Here is a 19801-nt window from a genome sequence, read left to right on the forward strand (position 1 = left end):
CTGGGTGGAGCTGAGTGGGGAGCACCCTCATTCTGTGGGTGAGGGTCTCATGCCACCAGAACGAGATCGAAGAGGAATAGCCAGGGGGGTCACTGAAGCAGGCAGAGGAACTCGGTCTTTAACACAAGCCCTCAGCATGTTTTTCACTTGGAGGAGAGAAGCCAGTGGAGAGGTTGAAATAATGAGTGATTGATGTTGTGGAAGTTCCACGGAGACCCGGAGGAATTGAAGGCGGACATTGCTCCCTCTGCGGCTCTTTGCAGGCTGCACGACCTTGAGCAAACAATTTCATGTCTGTCTCTTGTAGTGGTTTGAAAATGCTTGTTTTACCTGCCCCGTGGTAAGAGTTCAGAAGATATAATAATCACCCTGGTATCACAGATAAGGACAAAAGGTTCTCTAGACGGGTTGTTTTCTCTGTCATGCGAAAGGGGAAGAGGAGGACTCTGAGCCGAAGATATGGCTCAAAGTGCTTGAGTAGAGCCCTGGGTTCGAGTCCCAGCTTCATATGGTCCACTGAGCTGGAAGTGGACCACCTGGCATGGTCTGCATCCCACCCAACCCCCCAAAAAGAAAGAAACTAGGAAGCTTGGGAAAGGTTTGAAATGGTATTAGACTCCTCCATGATCCTGTTGAAACAGAGCAAGGGGCCAAAGAGGTGTCACGTGGCTGCGGCCTGCGGCCGTGCACAGGCCCCGGCTCCTGGGCCACGTGGTTCCTGAGCACTGCCAGCTGTGGCCCCCAAGCCAGCGAACAGTAAATCTGAAATTTCAAAATGAAGGGTGTTTGGGGAGACACTCAGATACTGAAGCACGAGCCTGGCATGCGCAGGAGCCGGGGTTTGGCCCCGGCACTGCTCGATGTGGCTCGGGTGCCCCAGCACCAGCGGGGAGATGGTCAGTAAAGGTGGTGGCTGTAAGTGTGGAGACATAGAGTAGGGGAGATGGCGTTTCTGCATTTAGCTTGTTGACTTTTGTATGCTTGAGGGACCGTTGGGCTACACCAAACACAGCGGCTATGTAAGGCTTAGGGGTCAGTGCCGGGGCTCAGCTGCATGCAAGGCAAGTGTCTTATCCCCTTTCCTGTGTTCCCAGCCCTGTCTTGTGTTTCTGTCTAGTGAGCCTCTTTCTTAACAAAACCCCTATTTATGCTCCAAGCCCCAGCTTGTTAGCCATCTCTTCAAACAGTCCTGCAGGTTTTTGCCCTTTTTAATTTGTGTAGCACTAAGAAATATGTTCATCCTTATCATTTCTTTGACATTTGCCTGGGCAGTTTTGACATCTTTCCTTGTTTTCTTTTTTGTTTGTTTGTTTGTTCGTTTGTTTTTGTTGTTGTTGTTTGGTTTTGGTTTTGGGTAGTACTTGGTGCTTACTCCCCATAGAGCGTTTGTAGTTTGCTCCCTGCAGTGCTCAGGGGAGCACGGTGGTCCCTGCCTGGCATGAAACTTGGGATCCTATGAGCTACCTCCCAGTCTTTTTATTGTTTTCTTCAGCTGCTGTTTTTCTGTTGGGGTGTGTGTGTGTGTGTGTGTGTGTGTGTGTGTGTGTGTCTCACTTCCTCTTAGATTGTAGGATCTGAGGAACTCAGAAGGTTAGTTAAACTACTAGGATTTTAAATTTATTGGTAGCAAACATAGTACCTTGTTTGCAGCCATATGCATATTGATGATTCTGCCGAAAACCCTGAAGGCTTTATGTAATGTATCAGACATGATATAAATACAGCTGTAAAGAATTTACGGTTTTTGTTTTAGCCTCTAGTTAAAAAATTGCCTAATTATCAAGAGCCTAGTTCGAGACATTTGGGACTGTTCCATCTTTATTAAAGTTGCACTGAGTAAAGTGATGATAAAGTGCTACCTTTAGAGGTCTAAAATGCTCAGTCAGAAAAAATGGAGGGCGGGGGGTTGCTGGTGTGATAGCACAGCAGGTAGGGTGTTTGCCTTGTACACAACTGACCCAGGTTTGAGTCCCAGCATCCCATCCCATATGGTCCCCTGAGCACCGCCAGGAGTGATTCCTGAGTGCAGAGCCAGGAGTAACCCCTGTGCAATGCCAGGTGTGACCCAAAAAGCAAATTGGAGCGATAGCACAGCGGGTAGGGCGTTTGCCTTTCACGCAGCCAACATGGCCGACCCGAGTTCGATTCCTCCGCCCCTCTCGGAGAGCCCGGCAAGCTCCCGAGAGTATTCGATATGCCAGACACAGTAACAACAAAATAAAATAAAGTAAAATAAAATGCTCACTCAGCAATAGACTCTTTCCCACTCACAGCATTGGAGTAAAAAGCTATATGGATTTCTTTCCTTTTAAACAATTTTTTTTCTTTTTTAGTCTTTTGAGCAGCACCTAGCCATGCTCAGGACCTACTCCTGATATCAAGGATCACTGCTGGTGGTGCTCAGGACATACACAGTGTTGGGGCTCGAACCCGACTCACTGCAAGCACCTTACCAGCTGTACATCTCAGCAGCACAAAGCTATATTTTAGTAACAGTGACACAGTTCAACAAAACCTTTGTTGGTTGTTTTTTTTCCCCTACTAGTGTGTCCTGATGCATTCGTGTTTTTATTATTCCAATCAATGTGCATTTAATTGTATTCTTTTATTGTATTGTAAACATTTTATAATTCAAACCTCGTCATTGTTTTAGTTTAGCACAATGCTTACTAAATCAATATCATAATTTCGTTAACCAGTATGTCAGTATATCTATAATAGGGAGATTATTTCTGATTTTTTTACTATGGTGATAATGCTACACTAAACATCTTTGTGCATGATATTTTTTCTCTGAATTATTTCCTTAGGGAAAATTCCCAGAATTGGAATTACAGGATCAAAGGGTATGAACATTTTATGGCTCTTAATATGTGCCAGTAGAATGATGGGTTTTTTTGGGTATTTTTTTGTTGTTGTTGTTGTGGTTTTTTTTTTTTAAAGAATTGATACCGCATAGGTTATCATATGACGTGAATTGGATTGCACCATTTGATCAGGACTAATAATCTCTTCCATATAGGGTTAGGTTGGCAAGTGCTTCTGAATTTTTATTTCATCATGTTCACTCATGTTCCATACTCTCTTGTGCAGTAATTGTAAGACAGGTATTATTTTGAATTTACTTTTATGTTTATTAATGCTTAATGGAAATTTCATTGTTAACTACCTTCATACCATATGCTTTGAATAAATATGCATTACTGTTTATTTGTAGGACTTGATTAGAGACCAAGGGTTTCGTAGTGATGGAGGTAAGTAGTGATTTTAATTTAAAAAAAAAAGGGGGGAAATGCAATTGCTTTGCTGCTTGTTTCCTTTATATTTGCTTCTTTCATGAAACACAGACACAGAGAAAAATGTCTAGAGAAGACTCAAGTTTTGTGTTCTTTTTTACTACTTAAAACATCGAGGTCTAATAGAGCTTTAATTTATCACATGAGTAGGGAGAAAGGGAATCTTCAGTGTTTAATCTACAATTTTCAAGTGTTATCCTGGTAGGATCCTTAATTATTTTACCCACTTTATTAATTCCTAACCATCTCCAAAGCTGAAGACACTAAATTACCTCTGGGAGCTCCAGTGATAATTAAAGATTCGGCTTGGAGTCAGTTAAAACTTGAAATTTCTAAGTAATTCTTTGAGAGAGAAGCCCTAGAATCGTCTGTCACAACTTTTCAGCTTGACAGACCTTGTCAGCCACTTCCCTTCGGCCTTCTAGAAGGGTTTTCATGTACCTTTAATCAAATGGCCACCCAGAGTTTTCATCTGATGCCGATGAAAATTGGGATGATAAGAAAACGCTGCTTAGGAAACCAGTTCTCAGATTAGAATTTGCCCTGTATGTAATTTCTGAGAGAGGGCACTTGAAAAGTACCTTGAAGTTTATCTTCCAGGTGGCCCTCTTACTTTCCTTTTCCTCAGCCTAGTAAGAAGACCCATGGTACTCGCGTGCCTTAGTTAGAGTGGGTCTCTAGCGTTAGAATACCTAAGGCCCACTCGAAGATTTCTTTTTAATAAACACTGTAGAAATCATTTTTGTTCTGTCGCTAAATACATAAGGAGCTATGAGAATAATGACAGCCCTGCATGATGTACTGTGGCCTTAGTCCTTACTAGAGCACATAGTGTTTAAAGATTTCTTTTGTTTGTTTGTTATTCCATGAGCCCACCGTTACTGTTGCTGCCAGTTTGACTTGCATATGTCGTAATAGCTGTGGCTTTGGATAATTCTGCCCGATGCATCCAGCATTTAAATGTTGCCATCATGTTAGCATCACAGAGTTAATTTAGTTGTAAAAGCTGCCTGCTTAGTACTGAAATCAAGTGGCATTTCGTGTCCTTCTTATGAGTCATTTAAAGAACTTAACTGGGATTTTATGAAACTGAGCGTATTTTTAAAACATCCAGAGCTGTTTTATGAAGCTTAATGAGGCTTCGACTCATTTATTTATTCCCATGACTTCTTTCATTTCTTCTGTGTGTCTGTCTTCCTGTGTCTGCCTGCCCCTCTCTTTCTCTTCTAACAGCCCCTTTGAACCAGCTGATGCGCTGTCTTCGGAAATACCAATCCCGGACTCCCAGCCCCCTCCTCCATTCTGTCCCCAGTGAAATAGTGTTTGATTTTGAGCCTGGCCCAGTGTTCAGAGGTAGTTGGGCTCTTCTTTCTTGTTTTCACCCCAACCAAACTCAGTCTAAACTCCCGGCAGAGCCTGTGCTCACCCTCACAGCGTGCTTGTGAGTGTGAGAGTCCCCTCTCCGTGTCTGCTTGGCCTGGCTGCTCCGCTCTGCCTGCGCCTCTCTCGAGCACTGTATGCTGTCTGTCCTGACGTTTGAAAAGCAAGAACATTCTGGGCTGACATTGTCATTTGGGGGCTTGGTGACTTCCAAAAATCAGTGGGTGGCAGTAATGGGGGGTGGAGGGTGGGGGAGAGGGGGAATTTCATCCCTCCCGAATTCCTTTTAATTTCAGTTCATTTTGGTGATAATCTTATTACTAGAATTATCCTTTTTGATTTTAAAACTATAAAAAAATAAAATGGAAATCCCTATTTACGAGATTTTACTAGACTTTGGCCTTTCCTATAATGTCAGCAGTGTTGTATTCTTAATGTAGGGTGTGTCTTATTTGTACTAAAAAAAAATAGGGAGCTTTAAGGGGCCGGAGCCTTAGTACAGGGGTGCCTTGTGTGTTGTATGTGGCTGACCCTGTTTTGATCCCCGGCATCCCATATGGTCCCCCAGGCACCGTCAGGAGTAATTCTGAGTGCAGAGCCAGGAGTAACCCCTGAGCATTGCAGGTGTGGCCCAAATACAAACATAAAGGTAGGGAGCTTTTTAAAAAGATGAATGTTTTACATATGTTAGCATACTTAAGAGTTGAGTTTTATGCTTTTGCTCCTGCCCTAACACAAGAAAAACATTAGCTGTGTAATTTCATTCTCCCACTTCATCTTGCATAGTTTTATTAGTGATTAAATTATTGGTGATTAGATTAAATTCTTTATTTTTATTTATTTTTTGTTTGGGGGCCACACCAGCAGTGCTCAGGTATGACCATGAGTGGGCCCAGTGATCAAACCAGGATTGGTCATCTGCAAGGCAAGTGGCTTACCTGCTGTACCATCCCTCTGGCCCTGACTGTTTTTATTTTTAAGTAAAAATGGAGGTAGGCATCTTAACAAATATTTTGAAAGAATTTTGTTTACTGGCTCTTGCTAGTTAATTGTTGTCCCTTACTCTAAACAGTGATAGTGGTGGTTCAGATTTTGGCTCTCTCAGCCCAATTGTTTCTCAGGAAATCCCTAGCATGGACCAGGAGTCACACAGTACCCGGTGGTGTAATCAGAGTAATGCCATGTGGTACTGAGCGAATCAAAGCCAAAAAACCTCACCAAGTAGTCAGAGCTTTATGAGATTGAGTTATCGGGAAAGATAGAGCACAGATTGTTCTCTACACTGGATACCATTTTTTTTGGAAAATTGCCCATGGAATGATAAAAATTTCAGTTGATAGCATCTGACATAGTACTGATAGATTTTGCGGGGGGAGGAGGAGTCTCACCCAGCGATATTCAGGAGTTATTTCTGGCTCTGTTCACTCAGGAATTAATAATTCCTGGCAGTGCTCTGTATACCATATGGGATGTGGGAGATTGAACTTGGCTCGACCACATGTAAGGCAAACACCCTACCTACTATACAATCGCTCCGGCCCCATTACTGATAATTTTTTTGCATCGATTTAAGATTTATGTATTGTAATTGGTATCGTGTCCTTTGAAAGATGATGACTTTATCCACCCTCTCTTTGAGAACAGTATTTTTAAATCCTTGAAGACTTTTGTTAACATATATACAGATATTCCTTGGCACTGCAGCCCTAGTGGTCTGTGCTCAATTTCACTAGGAGTCTTGCTTTGAATCCTTCTGAACCAGATTCTACCCTGCTTTAATTCAGAATTTTTGCCCTCAAGTCAGCAGTTGGGAAGGTACGCATCAGAAAGGTGTGGAGCCTGGCCCAGTGAATCTACTTTCAGAGAGTCGGCTCAGCTGGGCTCACTCAGCTGGTAAAATATTTGCATTTGTAGTTACTTTAGACTTCATAGAACTTACTTTCTGAAAGCAGAGTTTTCAGAAATTCTTGGAAAGCCTGCTGGGCTTTGTTTTTATTATTTTTATTATGCAAACAAAAAAATCATTGTTTAGTAACATAAACCTCAAGGAGCCATTGAAACTGACAGATGTCTCTTAATTTTGAATTATGATATATAGGATTTTTAGTCTTTTATTAACTAACGTGAAAGAGCCAGAGCCAGATAGTTTCCACATTAAGGCCATTATAGTATGTTTCCATTTGGGAGTTTCCATCTTTTTAATACGTTTTGACTGTTGAAGAAAAAGAATTAAAAGCTAATTTACTAATTGGCTAAAAGTCCTTTTAAAAAATGTGGTTCTAATCAGCAAAAGAGGCAGGCCCCTTTTTTACCTGTCCTGTCCAAAAGATGAGCTATTTGAAAATGTGCTGTATTATTTAAGTAAGTGTAACTCTTCCCCCTACCAGCCCCCAGTAACTTGCCCTGCCCCATCCTCCCTTAATGGATGCTTTTCTCTTTCAACAACAGGATCGACGACAGGATTGTCAGCCACCCCCCCTGCCTCCTTACCTGGCTCGCTCACTAATGTGAAAGCTTTGCAGAAATCTCCAGGACCTCAGCGGGAGAGGAAATCATCCTCATCCTCGGAAGACAGGAATCGAATGGTAAGAGAACGTGAAGCCTCTTCTCTTGACCTGTCAGTTCTTCTCTTAAAAAAATTGTGACCAAAGGCGGTGCCCTCCTTTGCACATGACTTCTTTGTTATAAGAATTATGTGTGTGCGCCTGACGTGCATTTTTCATTATCAAGTAATTTTAAGAATTGATCAGAGTTTTTTTGCTTAAAATACATTCTCGCTACACTGATTTTTGTTCTCAGATACAGTTAACAGTAGTTTGAGAATAATACTAGTAAGTTAATCTTTTAAGAAGCATCGTTATGCATAGATGTTCGTTCTAGAAGGGTAGACTTCAAATAACTGACAAATCACATTCCTTTCTATATGAAAATTATTCTGCTACAAAATGAATCTATGCTAAAAACTAAACTTTGGCAACAACATATGTTGGACAGTTGAATTACCAAAATTATAGTATAGATTTTTTTTTATTCTGAATTAGATAAGATATTTTAAAAAACTTCATTCTTGAAGTAGAATAAAGAGTTGATAAATTATCAGCAGTCATCATATATATTTAAAGTTTTGGCCTTTGAAGTGAAAAATAATCACATTTAGTATTTGTCTGCCCCTACTAATTCTTCAGATAATAAAAGGTCGTTTTATTGATTCTAGTAATATATACCAAATATATATCAAATTATACCAAACAGATTGCATTTTACTAAGTTGTTTCTATCCTGATAATAACTTTGGTCTTAAATTTAAGTTGTTCAGTGTAGCAATCATACTTCTTTATTCTTGGAGGGTATCTTACGCTCTCCCTAAGTGAAGAGAATATATCCCTTTAAAGTATAGGAGAATAGGCCAGAGTGATAGTGCAGTAGGCTGGGCATTTGCCTGGCACACAGCTGACCCAGGCATCCCATATCGTCCCCCGAGCACTGCCAGGAGTGATTCCTGAGTGCAGAACAAGGAGTAAGCTCTGAGCATCGCTAGGTGTCACCCAAAAAGAAAAGCCAAAAATCAAGATAAAAAAGCATATCATTATGCACCACAGATCAGATCAGAGGCTTTCCTCTTTTGTTTGTTTTCTTGACTTTTACCCTGTTTTTTTTTTTTGTTGTTTTTTTTTGTTTTGTTTTGTTTTGTTTTTTTTCAGAAAACACTTGGAAGGAGGGATTCAAGTGATGATTGGGAGATTCCTGATGGGCAGATCACTGTGGGACAAAGAATTGGATCGGGATCATTTGGGACTGTCTTCAAGGGAAAGTGGCATGGTATGTATGTAATATGATGATGATCTCCCAAGTTCTACTAGGGTATCTTTAAGTTGTGGTTAAAATAGCAAAGGAGGGGCTGGAGCAATAGCACAGCAGGTAGGGCATTTGCCTTGCACGCCGCCAACCTAGGTTCGATTCTCAGCATCCCATATGGTCCCCTGAGCACCGCCACGAGTAATCCCTGAGTGCATGAACCAGGAGTAACTCCTGCGCATCACCGGGTGTGACCCAAAAAGAAAAAAATAATAGTAATAATTAAATAGCAAAGGAGTAAGCCCTGAGCACAGCCGGATGTTGCCCAAAATCCAAAAACTAAAATATTGAAGGAATCATTCACTATTTGCGTTAGTAGGATTGTCGATGGTCGTAGTCCCGTAGGTACCCCCCCTTCCCGCCAATGATTCTCAGCTAATGTTTGAATGCCAGGACCCGAGGATGAGGATGCAGTGCTACTCAGGCCCTGGGGTGCTGGGAACCACTCAGGACACTTAGCAGGGACACAGGGCTACGCCAACAATACTCAGAGAGTAGGTGTTGCCTGGGAATCAAACCAGGGTCGGCTGTGTGCAAGACATGATCCTTAACCCTATGCCATCTCTCCAAGCCCTTACTAAACTATTTTGATCAGATGCAAAAATCATCCAAAGGTTTCTATTAAAATTATGGGCTATGTTTATTTTATACTTTTTATATTCACTGTCACTGTCCTCCCATTGTTCATCGATTTGCTCGAGCGGGCCCAGTAACATTGTGAGACTTGTTGCTGTGTTTGGTATATCGAATACGTCATGGGTAGCTTGCCAGGCTTTGCCATGCAGGCGAGATACACTTGATAGCTTGCCAGGCTCTCCGAGAGGGGTGGAAGAGTCAAACTCTGGTCAGCCATGTTGGCTACACGCAAGGCAAATGCCCTAGTCGCTGTCCTATCGCTCCAGCCCCATTTATGCTTTTTAATAGTAGTATTTCTAAAAAAGATAGGCATCTCCAATTCTCTGTTCTAAAATGTTTTATTTCTTCTGGAAGTTTTTCTTTCAAAAATTTTATCTGTCCTGTAAACCATAAGTAAGTATTAAAAATGTACTTACCCACGGAAAAATGGCCAACAGCAAATAAAATGTCAGCCTCACTAATTACTAGAAATTTAGAAATTCAGGTACTATAGAAATTGTTCAAAGGGCTGAGCACTTCTTTAAATACAGTAGCCCCAGGATCAGTTCCCAGCATCTCATGGTCTCCCAAGTTCAGAGCCAGGAGTAACCCCCAATATCACCCAAAAAGTAACCCACAAAAGGATTACACAGTCATGTGTTGCTGGGAATCAAACCTGATTCGACCACTGCCAGGCAGATGCACTACCCACTGTTCTCTCTCTCTCTCTCTCTCTCTCTCTCTCTCTCTCTGGACCATTGGTTTTTATTTATAGCATAGTGGTGGGGCATTCGCCTTACAAGCGGCCAACATGGCCGACCCGAGTTCGATTCCTCCGCCCCTCTCGGAGAGCCCGGCAAGCTACCGAGAGTATTCGATATGCCAGACACAGTAACAACAAAGTCTCCAATGGAGACGTTACTGGGCCCGCTCGAGCAAATCGACGATCAATGGGAGGGCCTTTACCTTTTACCTTACCTTATTTTAATTTTGCTTTTCACTTCACATCCAACGATGCTCAGGGTTTATTCCTAGCTCTACACTCAGGGGTCACTCCTGGTGGGCTCAGGGGACTGTATCGGATGCTGGGGATCAAACCCAGGACTGCTGTGTGCATAACAAGCACCCTACCCACTGTTCTACCATTCTGGTCCCCGAGTTTTATTTTTTTAATGTTAACTAGCCTGATGTTAAACTAGCCTATAAAGAAGTTTGCTGTTTTTCAGGCTGGAGCGATAGCACAGCGGGTAGGGTGTTTGCCTTGCATGCGGCCAACCCTGGTTCGATTCCTCTGTCCCTCTCAGAGAGCCTGGCAAGCTACTGAAAATATCCCACCCACACGGCAGAGCCTGGCAAGCTCCCCGTGGCATATTCGATATGCTAAAAGCAGTAACAACAAGTCTCACAATGAGACGTTACTGGTGCCTGCTCGAGCAAATCGATGAACAATGGGAGGACAGTGCTACAGTGATGTTTTGAACCTATTGACTATAGTTTTAACATAAAGTTAAAAACTGCATCCCGTTTAATATCATTAAATTTAAAAAAAATGGAAATAGAGCCAATGTGACCCTAGACCACAGTAATAAATATCCAAGGAAATGCTCTGAGTACTGAACTGATAGACTAAATTTTCAGGAGAAACACATAGTTGGCTTTCTTTGGATTGGTATTTTGAAGTATTATTTCAGGGAATATTATTGTTAGTTTGGATTTTATCATTAGAAAAGTGCTGCAGTTGGGACAGTTAAGGTGTAATTTACGTGCAAGTCATGGACTTAAATTAGGGACTTAATTACTTGATTGGAAATGATAGTCAAGAAATTTTTTTTATGCTTTAAGTCTTCTAAACTGAAGTGACATTTGGCATGACAATCACCTTTTAGGTGACGTGGCAGTGAAGATGTTAAATGTGACAGCACCCACACCTCAGCAGTTACAGGCCTTCAAAAACGAAGTAGGAGTACTCAGGTGAGTGTACCCGGACAGGAAGGATCTGAGTGTGTCCCATCTTTAACTGGATCCTTGAATGTGGCCTGCATCACGGGATCGCTGAGAGTAAATAGGTGAAAATGCCGTGTTCTTTGTGTGTGTTTGGTTGCGGGAGGCGGAAGGCCCCACACCTGGCTGTGCTCGGGGACTGCTGTTAGGGCGTTGCTCAGGGTCGCTCCAGGCATATTTGGAGAACCGTGTGACCCTGGCATTGAACCTACGGCTCCTGCAGAGGATTCACAGCAGCCCTCTGCTCTGGCTTTTCCTGGCTGCAGAAATGGGCGGTCCCAATCCTGGGATCATGCTTATGCTTCTGGAAATGATCATCTCAAAATTCTAATTTATTAGAAGCATGTTTAGAAATGGTACCAAGCCCTGAAATGTGAAGAACATCAACAAACAGAAATCTGTTCTGGCAGGGACGAACCCTGTGGGGAGAGGCCCTGGAGTCGCAGCTCGGGCAGTTCGACCGGACAGATACTTGGTCCACCGAGGCTGCTGTATTCATTAGTAACAGCCTCTCTTGCTGTTGATATGGGTGCTTTTTTTTGTTTTTGTGGTTCCTTGGGGTCATTGAGCCACATCTCCCAGCCTGAACTGCCTCTCTTTTATTCCAGAGCAGAGTAGGAAAACCAGTTACAGAAGTTACAGGAAATGATTTGGTCTCAACCCCAGGAAAACGTTCTGTTACTAAAACCACTGAAGGAAAAAGAATAGGGGGATAGGCCGCTGTCAGATGAATTTGCCTTAATTGAAGGTGTTTAAGCCTCAAGTTGTTTAAGCCTGCCAGCTAATTTTTTTTTAAATAAAGATATTTCTGAAGTGTGAACCACGTAGGATGTTAGAGCAGACATTTCCTAAAATCTTTTCAAATTCATCCTTCTTCCATTTTTAAAAATGCCTACTTCTGACAACATCTTCCTGATAAGTAGACTGCCGCAACCATTTCATTTTGTTTGGTTTTTAAGCTTTGCTGGAGTTTGTCTACGTTTCTCGTCATGTTTCTTTTTCCAGGAAAACTCGCCATGTGAATATCCTCCTCTTCATGGGCTACTCCACCAAGCCGCAGCTGGCCATCGTCACCCAGTGGTGCGAGGGCTCCAGCTTGTACCACCACCTCCACATCATTGAGACCAAATTTGAGATGATCAAGCTCATAGATATCGCCAGGCAGACCGCACAAGGCATGGAGTAAGTTTCCTTCTGTTCCATTCCTGGGGATTGCTTGTGAAGATCGCTAAGTGTTGCCAAGATTTGAGCCTATTTTCTTTTCAGCTGCCTTTTTAAATTAAATCACTAACAATATATGGGCACGTTTAACTCACGGTTAGTGGGTATGATAATAAAAAATACATAAAGCAGTCTCTCTTTAGTATCAAGTTTTTGATGACTGAATATGTAACTGCAGATTATGTTTGCCATGCAGTGACAGTACGTAGCAGCAATGGTTGGGGGGGAGGGCTCAAAAATAGAATCACAAAAGTCATTAACAACTATTCAGTATATAAAACAATTGTTTATTCCCTTCTTACACTGTTCTAACTGCTCAGTTTTGTATTGCAAAATGATCAGTTAATAAAGCTAAAATAAAAATCTGCATTCTGATCCTTTTTGAGGATTTCACGTTGTGTTGTTTATAATCACTGAATTTTGCTGTATAATTGGAAAGATGAAACATGACTTTAGGGGCTGAGCTCAGCCATAGAGCTTCTGCCTTGAACGCGTGAGGCCCTGGGTTCGATATCCCTGGCACCACAATAAAAGCAGAAACAAACAAAAGGTTAGTTTATGAAATCATTGTCGACCAAAATAGGAAACTGACTTTGAAGGATAAATTATGTGTGCATGCAAGTCTTAAATGTAAAGAGGTAAATCAGTTGTTTGGGTGCCACACTTAGCATTGCTCAGTGACTTCTCCCAGCTCTGTGCTCAGAGATTGCTCCTGGTGGTGCCCGAGGAACTGGGAAATGCCAGGGATCAAGGGCTTCATCTGTGCTCTCATTCTGTTGCATTATCTATGTCTGGCCCTAGACAATAAATTCGAATACATTTCAGAGCACTTAGGGCTGGAGAAATGGTACAGCAGGTAAAGTGCTTGCCTTACATGTTATTCACCCCAGTTTGATCCCTGGCACCCCATTTGGTCACCCAGCATCACCAGGCGTGATCCCTGAGTGCAGAGCCAGGAAGAAGCCTGGAGCATAGATGGGTGTGGCCTAAAAACAAAACAAATTTCAAAAGCACTTAGATGAGGGCTCTAAGAGATGACCCACGAGGTAACCCAGTTCAGTTCCCCGTACTCCGTGGTCCCCTAGCTCCGCCAGGTGTGCCCTGCAGGTACCCACATGTGGCCTGGCTCGAGCAACATGACATCCTTGATCCCCCACTCTGAGTGGGCTGACCGAGAATCGCCTGGGGAGGCCCTCCAAAAAATATGAAGATTTTTTTATTTTAAAAAATGGGGAAACACTTAGATGGGGCCAGAGAGAGAGTATAGCAGGTAAGGCTCTGGTCTCACATGCAACCTACCCGGGTTCGATCCCCAGCATTCAATTCCCCCAAGGCCACCAGGATTGATTCCTGATTGCAGAGTTAGGAGTCACCCATGAGCACCACTGGGTGTGACCCAAAAACACGCAAAAAAATAAAATCAGGGAAAAAATGCATGTCTTGGGGCTGGGCGGGTACTGGGGGCCAAACTCAGGACCTTCCACCTACACGTTGGCATTGAATTAAAGCCACAGACTGACTATGCAGACTATGGAGCTTTTTATTTCGTTTGACACCATCATTTACAATGCTGTTAATGACCAGGGTTTCGTGCTTCCTCTCAGCATTCCAGCAGCACATCCGTCAGCATTCCCTTCCCTCCAGCACTGTCCCCACGTCCAGCCCTCCGTAGTTCTCACTCGGACATTCTGTGATGTGCAGATTGTTCCCATACACATCTTTAGTCATCATTGTTTCATGAAGCAGATCTGTTTTCATTTTCACTGATACAGAAACTGCGGCTCTTAATGACTTCTCCGCATCACTGTGTAGTCAGTGGCAGCAGGACCGGGGTTGTGGCTCACTGGAAGAGCACTTACCTTGCCGGGTGAGGCCTTGGGTTCAGTCTCTGGCCACACACACACAGCAGAAGAGGTGTTTCATTCACCTTCTCTCTTCCTAAGATATTCTTTTATTTCTACTCATCTGTGCCTTCATGATCTTTTATTCTACTTTCGGTTTGGGCTACTCCTGACTGCCCAGGGACCCTCCTGGTGGTGCCCAGAGGACCATATTTGTGGCAGGCCGGGGATCAAACCTGAGTCAGCCACTTGCAAAGCCAGCAGCTTCCTAGACACTATCCACAGGGTGAGATTTCAGTCATCTGTTTTGCATATAATGTACCCAAACTATTATCACCTCAGCACATCATTTGTCTGCACTGCTGGGGATCAAATCCAGGGCCTCGGAACATTTGAGGCCTGTGTTGTACCCACTGAGCCCCAAGCCACTGTTCTAAGATTAGAATAAAAGGTAGCTACGTGCTAACGCCTAGACTCTGGCTCATGATCACATTGCAAATAGCTGTAGAATGAAGACTCAGAGCCAGAATGATGTCTCCCACTGACCTCCCTAAGATAGGGGCCAGAGAGAGTGGGCAGGGGGTCAGCTGCTTGCCTTCCACGTGGCCAACCTGGATTTGATCCCCAACATGACATATGTTTCCCTGAGCACTGCCAGGCACGATCCCTGAGCGCAGAAACAGAAAGTAATCCCTGAGCACCACTGGATGTGGCGCCTCAAAACGAAAGCAAACAAAAACATAACAAACCAGCTCATAGAATGCCTGGCACAGTGTGTTGCTACCTTGCTCTCTAACATTCCTACTTACCCACTTAGAGCAATTTCAAAAAATCAAAGACAGCCTTTTACACAAATTAGACTAAATCTGTTTAAATCCGAAAGCTCTTATGTTAGAATCCTATGAAGGGAGAAAACCTCTTATAGGTTAAGACTAACAGAATAGCACGCTTGAGAAACAGCTTTCCTAGAGTGATAGCACAGCGGGTGGGGCGTTTGCCTTGCACGCTGCCGACCCGGGTTCGATTCCCAGCATCCCATATGGTCCCCTGAGCACCACCAGGGGTAATTCCTGAGTTCAGAGCCAGGAGTAACCCCTGTGCATCGCCAGGTGTGACCCAAAAAGCCAAAAAAAAAAAAAAGAAACAGCTTTCCCTCAGCTCTCATCCAGTCTCTGCGTTACTTCAGTGGCCAAGCACGTTCCCGCCTTGGGGCTTCTGTCCCTGTTACTTTCTGTTTGGAACACTCACGCCACAAATACTGATAGAGCTTCTCCCCTATGTCTCTCTATCAGAGGTCCCCTTTCAAAATGGGTCTTCTCAGGCTCGAGAGAGAGTTTAGTGGGTAGGGCACCTGGGTTTCATGCTGCTGACTGCAGTTTGATCCCAGGTACCACGTTTGGTCCCCCATGCACCACCAGGAATGATCCATGAGTGCAGAGCGAGGAGTAAGCCCTAAGAACAGCTAAGTGTGGTCCAAAGCCAAATAAGCCTTCTCTTGATCATCTTGTCTGATTTATTCGTCCCTGACTACCTTGTCACTCTTTATACCTTGGTCCTTATTTAGTCATCTAATGCCCAGTTCCATGTGACAGTTGTTTCTTGTCTGCCACTCAACTAGAATACAGGAGGGTATATGAGAACGGGATTTTTTATTATTTCCTCATTGTTTTGTCCCTATTTATTAGGGCCTGGCCTATGCTGAGTATGTGGTATAAACCAGTTAAATAAAAATAAATGAATAAGAATGGCTCCGAACAGCAGATTCTCGATAGGTTTTTTTTTTTTCTTCCAGAAAAGAGAGAGGCCAAATCAAATGAGAAATATTAAAGGTAAAAGAGACAAGCAGGGGCTGGAGGGATAGCACAGCGGGTAGGGCGTTTGCCTTGCACACGGCTGACCCGGATTCGATTCCCAGCATCCCATATGGTCCCCCGAGCACTACCAGGAGGAAGTCCTGAGTGCAGAGCCAGGAGGAACCCCTGTGCCAGGTGTGACCTAAAAAGCAAAAAGAGAGAGAGAGAGAGAGAGAGAGAGAGACAAGCAATTAAAGAATAGCAAATGGGAATGGGCTTTAGCTCTAAGCAAAGGCAGCACAGTATTAAGAAACAGTGGTAGAAAGCCAGGCTGTAGCTCAGTGTTAGAGCACTTACCTTGCCTGTGGGAGGCGTGGGGTTCCATCCCTGACACCTCAGAAAGAGGGAAAAAAAAAAAAAAAACTAAAGACTTACCAGGAGCAGAATAAGAGGATGTTGATTCATTTTATGAAGTGCTGGGTTTGCAGTCATCCTTAAGGTAAAAAATTCAGTAATAAGGCAAGTTGTATTACTGGGCCTTTCAAATGTGTCACTTTCATAGGATTCCAGAGTAGTAGCAAATGATGAAAAGGAAACAGTTTTCATACATTACTTTGTTGGTTTTTAGTGGAAGATCATTTCTGCTTCCTGAGTTATCCTGGAGAGCAGAGCTATTTAGTGGTAGATAATTATGAACTCGCTCAAAGAGCCAAGGTTTAGCAGGACATTGGTCTTGCGTGTGGCCAACCCGCGTTTGATCTCCAGCACTACATATGTTCCCCCGAGTTCACCAGCAGTGATCCCTGCGCACAGAACCAGGAGTAAGTCCCGAGCACTGCCAGTGTGGCTCCAGAACAACAAAAAGTTGATCTAAAACTATGTCAGATGAAAAAAAGCAAGCTGACACCATGAGGCCTGTTAAAATTTTAGAAATAGTTTTCTAAAATTTTTATTTGATTTGTGCAGCCTGTGAAGAGTTTTTTCCAAATTCTTTATCATGTAGTATCAAATAAAATAGCCCTTCTTAAAAAATTATATATGTATATTAGAAACAAGCATTTAAAGTTGTGCACATATTATATAAAAGTAGCTAGCACTGTCCTCCCATTGTTCATCGATTTACTCGAACAGGCACCAGTAACGTCTCCATCGTGAGACTTGTTATTACTATTTTTGGCATATCAAATACACCACGGGGAGCTTGCCAGGAAATTAGAAAATTGAATTCTGGATGTCTCAAGATCCGGCCAAAGGTATCAGAATGGGACAGTAATGAAGAATTGTTTTTCCTAGCCCAGGCTAACATTCTAATTGTATCTGCCTTTTAATTAAAAAAAAAAAAAAAAGGCAGCTGGGGGTCAGAGCAGTAGAAAGGGGTTAAGGTACTTGCCTTGCTTCCTGCAAACCCCGGGTCAGTCCCCAGCACCGCATACCCTGAGCACCACTGTAGGATCATTCCAAGCAAGAATTACTCCTGAGCACTGCTGGGTATGACCCCCAAACACACAAACAACTGAAAACAACAGCAGTTACATTTGGCGGGTGCAGCACCAGTCAAGGACATCAGGCCCAAGCTCCACTGAGACTCACAGTCTTGTCTTTATATCACAGAAACAAGAGCAGGTTTCTTTCTGGAGAAGACAGGGAGGCGAAACAGTTCTGTTTAGGGAATCTGAGGAGAGAGAAGCCCATAAAGTCAAAGAAAGGAATTCTGCAGCCCGAGGTGGGAAGTGCAGGCATCCCGGACGGAGTGCGCCGTGAAGGAGAGGGGAGCGGATGGCTGGATGCGCCCGCGGGGACTGTGCTGAGTTGCTCTCATAGGTTTCTCGCAAGCTTAGGGGCTGATCAAGAACTCCAAGCCTGGGGGTTCCTTTGCTCCCTTCTTTGTCTCCCCAGGAATCATCCCTGCCCTGAGTGATCTCGGGACAAGGTCTGGTTTTTGTCCGGAGTCAGCAACAGAGTCTCCTTGCCTAAACATCTTATTTTAGAGCTTATTGTCTCTCCAAACATTTGCGTTGCTGGGGGAGGGGCCCAGCCCAGGTCTGGTGCGTACTAGGCGAGCACTCAGTCCTGGGCCCCGCCGTGTCTGCTAGTTGGTCGGTTCTGTGGCTCTCTGAAATCGAGTGCCACCTCACAGAGATCATCATCATTCACGTGTTTGCTTCTTTGGGCCATACCCAGTAGTGCTCAGGACTTAACTCCTGACTCTACAGTCCGGGGACCATATAGGGTGCTGGGAATCAAACCTAGGTTGGCCACATGCAAGACAAGCACCCTACCCCCTATACTATTGCTCCAGACCCTGAAACATCGTTCTTAAAATACACACTTGGCAGAAAGTTGACAGTTGTGACTGTAGGTAGAGGGACTGAGTGCTTATCCTACTATTTCAACAATTCTTGCTCCTTTCTCGTAATGAAGAGGCAGTGCAGGACTGGAGAGAGAGCTTCGTGAGCTGAGAGCATTCTCTGTATTTCAGGGGGAAGTGACGGGGTGGGCAGCATGCCCATTCCTGTCATTCTTCAAGGGACTTCGTGCAATGCTAACAATCACACCATGGTCAGCCGAATGCGGGGCAAGCACTAACACTGAGCTCTCTCCAACCCTGAGCCCAGGCTTTGTACACTGGTGCTTGAGTTTGGTCCCCAGCACTCCCCAGCACTTCATCCCCCGGTGGGTGCTGCCCTCCGTGCCCACCTGGTTGCTACACTCAGCAGGCTCCAATCTGAACCTCCCACCCACCCCACAACCCACCCTTACTCTTTCCCCACTGTCTCCCTCCCAGGGGTTCAAAAGAGGATCCTTTGCATGCAGGGATCCTGGACTGTCTCTTACCTCCTATATGTCTCTCCGCCCCACAGGAGGGTCCTTTTTGGAGCCCTCTGCTCTCCCATGCCATCACCACACAGCTCTTCCTTGGAGTAAAATTTCTCAGAGGAGTCACTGGCCGTCACTCTCCGTCCCTCCACCAAGACTCCGCCATTCTAATCAGACTTCCACAGAAACCTCAGCTGCCTGGATGTTGGCCCGCCCCAGTGGTTAAATTCTCAGTCCTCTGACTGCCAGAAACAAAAGCTGATCACCCCCCCATTCGTGAAACCCCTCTTGAGGCCCCTGCTATTTAAGATGGTTCTCAAGGGCTGGAGAGTGGGCTTTGTGTGAGGGACCCTGCCCCGGTGTCAGCCAGCACCGCCTGGTCCCCAGGCACTGAAGGAAAGCTATGCTCTAAGGAGCACTTTTTTTTTTTCTTTTTGGGTCACACCCAGCTATGCACATGGGTTACTCCTGGCTCTTCACTCAGGAATTCCTCCTGGCAGTGCTCAGGGGACCATATGGGATGCAGGGAATCGAACCCAGGTCAGCGGCATGCAAGGCAAACGTCCTAGCCGCTGTGCTATCCCTCCAGCCCCAAGGAGCACTTTCAGAAAGAGAAGATTTTTGGTAAACCCGCCTCCCCCCACCCCCACCCCCGCCCAGACCTGTTAGATTCTCGTTCTCTTTTGCAGCTTGGCTGGGATGTAAGTTAATAAAAAGCCAATTTCTTGAGAAGCACGTTCCCCTGGTTCACTTTTGCCCATTAGCTGCCGCTTCTCCGCTCCCTGACCTTTCCAAAGGTCGGACTACCCTGGCTACTTCCACCCCCTTGCTGATCTCATCCCAATTTGTGACTCTAAGCCCCATTTAATTAGAATTTCTATGCCAGGCGCCAGCCAATTGATTTCCTCCAGACTCCAGGGTGTCAGGGCCGTCTGCTCATCTGACGGGGCCGCACATCCGAGCATGGTTAAGCAGAGCGCCT

At 44.3% G+C, this 19801-nt stretch overlaps 1 protein-coding gene across 2 annotated transcripts in view; it reads left to right on the top strand.

Annotated features, from left to right (window-relative positions):
* Positions 1 to 19801, top strand: part of BRAF (B-Raf proto-oncogene, serine/threonine kinase) — a 169574-nt gene that overhangs the window by 126758 nt on the left and 23015 nt on the right. Inside the window, exons 9-14 of one of the 2 annotated variants that reach the window (XM_056124014.1) lie at positions 3218 to 3254; positions 4530 to 4649; positions 7125 to 7261; positions 8378 to 8495; positions 11033 to 11117; positions 12153 to 12329. In XM_056124014.1, coding sequence (XP_055979989.1) covers positions 3218 to 3254; positions 4530 to 4649; positions 7125 to 7261; positions 8378 to 8495; positions 11033 to 11117; positions 12153 to 12329 — 674 coding nt within the window. The remainder of the gene's footprint in view (positions 1 to 3217; positions 3255 to 4529; positions 4650 to 7124; positions 7262 to 8377; positions 8496 to 11032; positions 11118 to 12152; positions 12330 to 19801) is intronic. The other variant, XM_056124015.1, reaches the window with a different exon arrangement.

This window comes from Sorex fumeus, unplaced genomic scaffold, assembly GCF_029834395.1.
Source record: "Sorex fumeus unplaced genomic scaffold, SorFum_2.1 ptg000048l, whole genome shotgun sequence".
NCBI lineage: Eukaryota > Metazoa > Chordata > Mammalia > Eulipotyphla > Soricidae > Sorex > Sorex fumeus.